This window comes from Morus notabilis, unplaced genomic scaffold, assembly GCF_000414095.1.
Source record: "Morus notabilis unplaced genomic scaffold, ASM41409v2 Scaffold115, whole genome shotgun sequence".
NCBI classification, from domain to species: Eukaryota; Viridiplantae; Streptophyta; class Magnoliopsida; order Rosales; family Moraceae; genus Morus; species Morus notabilis.
Window position 1 is genome coordinate 1194673 of NW_010361020.1, and position 9485 is coordinate 1204157.

At 34.8% G+C, this 9485-nt stretch overlaps 2 protein-coding genes across 6 annotated transcripts; one reads left to right on the plus strand and one right to left on the minus strand.

The window, feature by feature from the left end:
- Positions 1 to 932: 932 nt before the first annotated feature.
- LOC21409630 lies at positions 933 to 4260 on the minus strand. 5 transcript variants are annotated; one of them, XM_024165567.1, is made up of 4 exons: positions 3749 to 4260; positions 1642 to 1768; positions 1507 to 1552; positions 933 to 981 (listed from the first exon to the last, which is right to left on the minus strand). In XM_024165567.1, exons 1-3 carry the CDS (start codon positions 3978 to 3980, stop codon positions 1549 to 1551), a joined length of 363 nt encoding a protein of 120 aa, XP_024021335.1. In that variant the 5' UTR covers positions 3981 to 4260; the 3' UTR covers positions 933 to 981; positions 1507 to 1548. The 5 variants fall into 5 exon arrangements, 3 of the variants coding, with proteins under 3 accessions (XP_024021335.1, XP_024021333.1, XP_024021334.1); XM_024165565.1 differs by lacking the exons at positions 933 to 981; positions 1507 to 1552 and adding exons at positions 2321 to 2463; positions 3281 to 3454 and having other exon boundaries at positions 1717 to 1768; XM_024165566.1 differs by lacking the exons at positions 933 to 981; positions 1507 to 1552 and adding exons at positions 2321 to 2477; positions 3281 to 3454 and having other exon boundaries at positions 1717 to 1768.
- Positions 4261 to 7435: 3175 nt separating this feature from the next.
- Positions 7436 to 8326, plus strand: LOC21409631 (transmembrane protein 45B). Its single transcript, XM_010097960.1, has one exon. The coding sequence runs from the start codon at positions 7436 to 7438 to the stop codon at positions 8324 to 8326; it is 891 nt and encodes a 296-aa protein (XP_010096262.1).
- Positions 8327 to 9485: the final 1159 nt, after the last annotated feature.

The following is a 9485-nucleotide window of genomic DNA, read 5'->3' on the forward strand; positions in this document are numbered from 1 at the left end:
TACCGAGAATGAAAAACAATGAACGAAAAATAAAAACACAAATCCCACTAAAAATTTTATACAGATTCACTAATTTCGTTACGTCACGTTTGTCACTGTAAATGTCATTATACTATTGAAGAAATTCGATACAACCATTTCTTATGATATTTAGGAAAAAAATTTGTGAGTTGTGGTCTATTGTATCCATTATATTTGCAGTACGGACGAGAGGTTGAATGTTGTTCTCAAATTATTTGGTCCATATTCGGATTTGGTCATTTCCAATAATTGGCATACATCGTTGTCTGGCGCCAATCAACGTGCAGAATGCCGACACTTCTGTCGCTTTATTCCGCTTGTGGATGCAAAGCAAAGCTTATAATAAACATACCAAACACATGACATGTAAATACTACATACACTACACCACAAAAGGCACAAAAGGTCTTTCATAGCTGACGAAAAACGCTATTAATCATTGATAGCGCTTTTTAGAACGCTAAGACAACGGGCGCTATTTTAAATCCTAAGAAAACATAACATTTCAAGAGAGTTATAAAAAACGTTATAGAATTAAAGTATTATAACGTGTAGGAAAAGTTATTTTCATCCTCTTACAGCTCTTTAGCACAGCTACGATACAGATTAATAACTTTTTTTCCTTATTATGTTCATACTATTGTAACTTTTTAAAATTATTATTGATATCCTTTTGAATTCATTCAAATAAATGATAATTCCGAGATATGTGATATATCTAAATAGGAACATTCAAATTAAAACATAAAAACATTCAACATATCAATTGTTATCAGTATCTACCAAGCTATCAATAAAATTACGTCTACAACATAATTCATACAGTGTCCAAAACCTTAACATTCAAAACAAGTAAAGAAAATAAATAAGTCATCTCCAAAACGTCTAAGTGCAATGGTGAAGTAAATCCTTCTATCTTGACAAAATGTTTCAATAAAAAAGTCCTCTCCACTGTTTAACCTGTATAATTAGAAAAGTATAATAGGTACTCCAATGTGTTAGAAACATAACCATAAAGTATTCTCATATGAGAAAGGTAACAAAAGATGAGATTTGGAGCTTTCTCAACATATCTTTGTATATTGCTAAAAATGGTCAGCAAATATATATATAGAGCATGGCTTAACCGTGGCTCTCATTTTTCTTCTTCTAATTGATTATGTCAACAATTGAGAGTGAAAGATAGCAACTAACTATATACATATCTTTCTTTCTTTTGAAAAATAACATTTTCCGGCCAAGGTAGAGTAGACGACACCAAAAACTCATTAACTTTCCATGGTATCATCTTTTTTCAATTGCCAAACTTGTAAGATAGAGAGCATGGCTTAACCGTGGCTCTCATTGGATAGAGAGCATGGCTTAACTTTCCATGGTGGCTTCCATTAGATATTTTGTAGCTAGTGAGTTAGAGGAAACATGACTTCAATGATGCACTAGATAAAAATTTAATGTTAAACTTGTAAGATAGAGAGCATGGCTTACATGTATTGGTATGTAGATAGTTGGAGAAAGCATAAGTCTTCATTACCTACATTTAAACCCGAAGAGAAAAAAACTATCACAATCATATAATGTTTTGTTTAAAATAAATTTACAACTAGTAGAGATTCCACATACCCCTTTAAAATTTTATTAGCAGGCCAAGCCACATTACTTGAAATTGCTTCTTCAATGGTACTCATATCACTCGTTGGCCTCCACAAGAAAGCATCTGGTTTTTTTGCAACATCCACCCACACTCTAACTGCATTTGGTCCAAAAATTGTAGATCACATTCTTCAATGGTACTCATATCACTCGTTGGCCTCCACAAGAAAGCATCCGGTTTTTTTGCTACATCCACCCACACTCTAACTGCATTTGGTCCAAAAATTGTAGATCACAATCATATAAATATATATATATATATATATATAGAGAGAGAGAGAGAGAGAGAGAGATCCTCAAATAATCATGTTACCAAACTCAAACAAGAAGTAGGCAATTCACAAGCAAAGTGAAATTCAGAAAACACAAACTCAAATAAAAAAGCCAGCATCTCCCGACCTTGTATATCAAAACAGAATGCAAAGAAAGTAAGGGAATATAAACATCAAAATAGACTAAAAGTAAGGGAAAATTATGAAAGACATACAATATTTTTAGTGATTGAATAACATTGACCAATAAGAAAGACAAAACTCCACATCCCAATTTCCAATAAATTAACAATACCAACCACAAAAGAAAGGGCATTTTCATTCATACACTCTCCAAAAAGAAACATTAGAAGCATCTTATATAACCACATTCTTACCTTTGTAATCTCATCCTTCAGCTTTCTAAGTGTAGATCAAGATACAGCTCTCAGGATCAAACCCAATGAGTTAGCTAAGGTGTCAATACTCGAGGAGGTGAGAAGGGAGCACTTGGTGAGGTTGGGAGATCTAAGTGCAGGGGCTGAAAAATAACACCTAATTGAAAAAAGAGAATAAAATCCAGCTTATATAGAAAGAGAAAAATAACAATGAAGACAAGAATCTGCAGACCTATAACACATGCCCCATAAGAATAACATAGCAAACACAAAATTGACACAAACAATGGGCGAAAATATACCAATGAGAATTCAATCCAACTATTTTTTCTTTCCCTTCTTTTTTCTCTTTTAAGACTAGCAGGTTGAATTTATTTTACAAATTTATTGTCATCGTTTAAAAACCTTTCTTCCCTGCTTCAATAAAAAAAAGAAGCTTTGTGATGTACAACAAAGAGCAAGCACTAGACTGCACCACTCTTACGCAAAACAGATTGCATCCATTAGAGTAAACAATCTTGGAGTTTTTGCCAAACGTCAAATGTCCTTCAGAAAATCCACCCTATTTCCTTTTACAAATTAGACAACGTCCATCTGTTGCAGCAAATTCAGCTAGGACAATGTTTTTGTTCAACACCCATGTAGGCTTCGAAAGTCAATGTCAATCATTATCGACTAGACAGTCACTTAGCTACTCGATTATGCTACCACCCAATTATTTACTTCTTCAATAGTACATGCCTTCCAAACTAGAAGAGATAGATTTACTTCTTCCAAATAAAAAAAGATTCAACCAAAACAACACTAAAAAAACAGGATTAATGATATGATATGATATGGTAATGCTATGGAGAATAATAGAGCTGTCATGTCACCAAAAGAATTGGTAATTTTTAGTTTTATAAAAATATTAGTAGTTTTAAACAAGGGCAAGCATCATCAAGCAATGAAAGAGCATACCATTAAGTTGCTCGGATCAAAGTTCTGCAAACATTTTGTGAACTCTTCCTCTGTTAGCCAAGAACAATCCTTCACGCAAACCTCTGTTGGGGACCCTTGAAGCAGAAGCTTAAAAACATGAGCATTCATTCTTCGAGAATCGCAGAGTAACTGACTCAGCCGGTGCTTAATAGTCTGGGAGGTAATAAAGTGAAACCAATTTATCGGCATTGTTAATTATTGAAGCGAGGGAACAACATTCTTTGACCACTTGCAATCCTGGTTGCTCTTCGAAAATCATACCACATCTGCAGGTTTTTTCTCCCTAGACGTGGAAACAAGGAAGCCCAGGAATCTAACTACGGTTCATGGCTCAAGAAGCCCAGAAATTCAAGGCATAAAATAGGTTTGTGATGTACAACTAAACGACGTACAAACAAATTGCAAATCAAAAGCCAAAGAAAATCACGCAATAGTAGAAACACTCACCAAAATCTTTGCAAAGACTCTGACGCCCAAGGAAACAATCCCGCCCCTTGCCAACCCATTTCGTTCCCGGGGGAGTTCTGAGCATCCCACATCCGCCTCGCATGACGGCAGCTCTTCCCCCTTGAGCTCTGGACATAAGTCGACCATGATGAGGTCCTCCATTGCAGCAACTCTCACGATCTCCGGTCCCAGCCAAAACCCCCTCCCCTGGCGGCACAAACCCCATATTCATGAAGATCGGCCGGCGACGGCCCTCCGACAACGAACGGCAGCAAACGAACCGGCAACGCGTCGGCCCGCCGGCCTCAACCCCATTTTTCTCTCTACTGTTCTTTCTCTCGTTCTCTCTCTAAAAAAAACATGATGCGTCAATGTTTTTTTTTTTTCCTTGTTCGAATGGGATTCGACAGATTGGAGGAAGAGACGAATGAGGTTTTTTTTTTTCTTATGTTCAATTCATATGGGATTCGGCGGAGTGGTGGAAGATGGGAAGAGGGGAAAGCTAAATCAAACAAAAAAAAAAAAGGAGGGAGGAGCGGGAATTTTGAGATTTCTAAGAAAAGGAATGAGCGGGAATTTTGAGATTTTCAGGAAAATTTTTTCACTACCCGCCCAATGCCATTCTAACGTGTACATTAGTATATATTTAAATATATATATATATATAATAAACTAGTCAAAATTTTATGAACTTTTAATATATATATATATACACAAACATATTATAATTATTTATAAACGCTATTATATTAAACTGAGGTAACGTTTTTTTAAAAACGCTATAATTAATCGTTATTAAAAGATAGTTTTGTTGTAATGATATTATTAGTACTTAACTATAATCCAAAATGCCCGTTAAATCCTTTCAAAAAAAAAGCCCGTTAAATAATGGTTTGATGGAAATTTTGTGTTTTGTGCACTTGGTAATTGGAATTTTGCTTTTAAAACAGCAATTAACTAAGCTTAACCCCTTAAAAGTGTTATTAAAAAGAGGTAGATGGAAGCTTGATAGGTAATTCGTGATGATAACTAGAGAAATTTTGAGGAATCGCATAAAAAAAAATCTCACTTTCGGATATATACAACTGATATTGGAGTTTCAGATTTGTGCCACACAAGTAGACTAATCAAAGATCAACAAAAACATGATATAGATTTAAATCATGACGAAGTTGTGACATAAATCAGAATATATGTAAATTTTGTGATATGCCACGTAATTTTCTTATAGTGACTTTTTAAAGATGAGAGTGTGTAGAAAATAAATGGACACGAGTTATAAGTAATAAGTTGTAATTTTTTTTTTTTTTTTCAGGTTTTGTAAATCTACTTTTCCTAGTGGAATTGGCTCAAAAACCACAAGCACACTCTTCACGCATCTGCCAACGTGGCAAGGTAATATACCAAGAATATATCTTACTACTTTTTCATCATTAGTAGTAGTTTTTTTTTTTTTTTTTTTTTTTTTTTTTTTTTTTTTTTTTTAGCAAACCATTAGTAATAGTTTAGTTGAAGAAGGTTGGACATTTGAATCTCCTAAAGTAATGGGAAAATCATTATTTGCCACAATAATATAAATTGGAAACACTTCACTCTCCACTACATGCAGAGACGTTGAGATAGGAAAAAAAGCTAGTGGCTCTCGTGGGGTTGAAGAGTCAGGCCTTTGATTCTCAAAACTTTAGTGCGATCCCCTCTATTTTTTTTTTTTTTCTGGAAAAAAAAAGGGATCAATGTTTTTGTCATGTCGATGGCTCAGTGAGCCACTTTGACAATCTACTAGGACCGCATACGGAATAAAAAAGAATCATACTAATGTTTTCATCTTTGTACATTTTCTTGACTTTAATGTGATGAACATACACTTTAAGCTTCGTTTGGCATTGTTTTTGTTTATGCTTTTCTTAAGCATTAGAAGAGGAGAGACTTTTTAGTTAGTGTTCATAACTATATTTTTAAAAGTGCTTAATGAGACAAACATGATATTTGAATCTTCTAATAAGCAAATTAAAAGGCACGAGTTTAAAGACTTACTAGAAGAGTTTTTTCAGAAGGTGACTTTTGTGCTTTGATTGGCAATTTTTCTAAGTAACCAAATCTTTTCTGAAAAATAATCCAAATACTCACATTTTGGACTCGAGAAATAAAAAAACAGCTTCCAAGAAACAATGCCAAACAGGCTATAAATCGTGACTTACAGTCCCAAGTGGGATGCGTGTTCTTAAAACACCAAATATGTAAGTATTTCGTGGAATGTCAACATGTTGTTTATAGGTGTGTTTTCAATAACAATGAGGCCTTTTTACAATTTTTCTTTAAAATATAGAACACACCATTATTATGCTTGAGCGGACAATGTTCCTGGTGTTTTAAGAGAAATATACTATTATGGAACTTTCACAATACAGCTTCAGCCAGTCCAGAAATAGAGTGAACTACTCCTAATGCTAAAATAAGGTTCCACAATCACATCACACAAATAGCCTCACGATACGCCACATACTCCGCATCATAGTCAAGGAACACTACAAGTGTCTATTTGACATTTTTCAACAAAGTAGCTCCTCCTTTTATCATTTATGTAGCCTGATTAATCGGCATCACGAGATCCAATTAATTCAGTGATAATAACAACAATTACTCAAGTGTCGAATCTGCACGTCAACAACAAACACAATAATAAGACGTGTGCATACATAGGTTGCTAAACACACAAGCATAAGGGACAATTTTATCTGATCTCTCTTACTTCACCATAAGGACATTACACCTTTGAGAGTTTGTCACTTTAACAAACAATGCTTACTAGGAGAACAAGAATGCATACTGAACCTGTTCAAAACAAGAACAATATAGGTTCTCTAAGACGACCAGAAAATGCACTTATCCTTGTCACAGAGAATCTACATGCCTAGAACATAAGAGGCTTTTTCAAGATTCTCAAACCAAAGTGACTAAGCGACATGCTATTTGTCTTAACTAGCAGGTCAGAATTATTAGGTGCGAGCAAGCTGTCACCAACATGAAAAACAGAAACATGCAACTGCTCCCACTGACCTTACACATATGCATTTATCGACAACGTTCTCCATAAAGTTAATTTTAGTGACCGTCTCATCCTAAAATTGAGACACTACTGCCTCGGTGTTATCCATACACTCCCACTCATCATAGAGTTTCTCAACATATTAGTGGAGCTAGGAAATACATCCATTCTCAAGGCTATGTCTATTTCATCATTAACAGATTCATAAAGAGATTCATACCATATATAATGACTTGTCCCATTTAACATCAAGATAGCGGAGCTATAAGGATTGCTCAAGGCTAAAGAAAACAACAGGGGTAACGATCAATAGACATGTAAAATAAGATCATGCAATTTGTCCTTTACTTAGCCTTCCCAATAATCCAAGCCAATATGATCATTGTGTGCTAGAGTACGTTGAGTGAAATGCTCATATCCCATTCTTTTCAAACTTTTACAATGGTTAATGGGAGTGAAATGCTCAGCAAGTCATATGTCATTTTCTTCAACTTTTGTTTGTGGAAACACATACATTATCCACCAATGTTCTTGGTATACCACCATAATGTACATCTGTGGCTTTTACTATTCTATGTATGCTTTTGGTATTTAAGTTCCATAGCCATGAACCAACCTTGATTTGTGAGACAAGGCGTGCGATGGGCACGATGATAGGGCACATAGTGCCGGGTTTGGCTCTCACCATCCTCGGCCTATGGCACAGCATCAACACCATCAGATCCTATTTTTTCAAAGGACCTGCTAACTTCACAATAAGGTTTTGGTACCCTTGGAATAGCCCTCTTTCAAAATTCAAACACATGGAACTTTTTTTCATCTTAACTTTCTCCATATTTTCAATCATCATGCAAATTCTAGACTTCCCTTTTCTTCACTTTGCGTTCAAGCTCGACAGCTTTGAGCACGCGACTATGTTCCTCCACCTGACCATATTTTCGGGGTTTACCCTTTGTGCTGAGTTGGTTCAGAGGCTGCACATCCTCTCGGGAGTTGTAGGAGTTCTCGTGGCATCCGTTTTCGGTCAAGAGCTTTTCCTTCTTCATTTCCACTCTGCTGACCATGTTGGGATTGAAGGGCACTACCATTGGCTTTTGCAGCTCATAGTGTTTGTCTCTTTGCTGGCAGCCTTGGCAGCAACTTGTTTCCCAAACAGTCTTTCGGCGGCTTTTGTTCTTTCTAATTCTGTTGTATTCCAAGGCTGCTGGTTTATGAACATGGGGTTAATGATGTGGTGTCCACAGTTTGTGCCTGCAGGCTGTACCATTCGTTTAACCGGGGGAATTAGCAGTGACGACATGCTTGGAGCGGTAACGTGTGCTTCAAGAGAGGCAGATATGAGAGCGAGAGCACTGGCTAACTTGCAATTCAGTTGGATACTTGCAGGAATTTTTATATTCACAGGATGCATAGTTCTAAGATTGGCCGCAAAATACAAACCGGTGGACTTTGCTGTTGAGTATGAGCAGCTTGAGAGTAAGGGACCAGAGGTTCATATAGTCATGAATAGCTTCAAGCAAGTTCATCCCTGAATATTTAGTTCCATTATTCATAAAGATTAAAGTCCACTTCCCTTTCAAGTACACGTATGAGATGTTTGAGTAAAATGAATAAATATATACATATATCTGTATGTAAATGTATATGAGGCATCAGCTGGCCTTTTCTTATAAAGAAAGGGCAAACAAACTTTTATAAGCTTCTGAATTTGGAACATCATGAATTCATGATTCATGTGACCTACTCAAAATGGAAAAGAGCAAAAGAAACGGGACTTTAATTAATGCACTAAAGCTGATCATACCATAGAATGTTATTATTTGAGCATATTTTGCAAGCTATAATAAAATTTATACAAATTTATACAAGCATGCAGAATGGTTGCCTCACGATTAGTTAGGCACGGATTTCAAATACAGAGTACGGCTTCTGTCTAAGGTATCTAACACTAATCACTTATGCTGTGTTTGGTTATTAGAAGTAAAACAAAAGAAATAGAAAGAAAAAATGTTTTATATAATCTAGGTGGGAAGATGAGAAGGCATATATCTTTTTCTTATTGTATTTGGTCTAGATTCATTTTTCTTATCCCTTCCATTCTCACCTAATACTGTTGGGTATATGCCCATAAATTAAATAAAATGTGAATATTTTTGCTAATTATTAACAAAATGAAGATTTTTTTCAAGCATGCAGGTGATGTTTTATAAATATAAAAAAAATCCCTAGATTATTTTAGATGTAACTTTAAACATTGTATATAAGTGTTATATGCAAAAGATAATGTTTGAAGTAAAATAATCTAAATTTGTCCGTAATTATAAATTAAAGTTGGGATGTTTAATTTAAAATTACTAGTGCGGTTCATTACATTTTGAATGAAACAATCTTATCCCAGATTGTTAATAATGAGATTATTAGAATGAAAGCACTTTATGTAATATGATTACATAGGACCGAAACACGATTAATTATTAATCTTTAATAAATTCCGTTATTAAATAGAGCATTCAATATTAATCAATGATGGTCATATATGAATTAATCTTAATTATGAGTAATTAATAGACTCCTCTTTATGATATTATGTTCTTTGACATATTGAGTAATGACACATATGAATAGTGTCAAAGTCTTGGTATATTAGGAGCATAGTAAAATAAATAGCTGGTAATATTAATTTACAAGATC

Excerpts from the sequence above, each read along its gene's own strand:
- LOC21409630 (XM_024165565.1), bottom strand. The coding sequence starts at position 3,910 with ATGGAGGACCTCATCATGGTCGACTTATGTCCAGAGCTCAAGGGGGAA. Across the intron at positions 3,455-3,748 it reads GAGTCTTTGCAAAGATTTTG|ACTATTAAGCACCGGCTGAG; the intron begins GTGAGTGTTTCT and ends ATTACCTCCCAG. Across the intron at positions 2,464-3,280 it reads TTGATCCGAGCAACTTAATG|CCCCTGCACTTAGATCTCCC; the intron begins GTATGCTCTTTC and ends GTTATTTTTCAG.
- LOC21409631 (XM_010097960.1), top strand. The coding sequence starts at position 7,436 with ATGGGCACGATGATAGGGCACATAGTGCCGGGTTTGGCTCTCACCATC.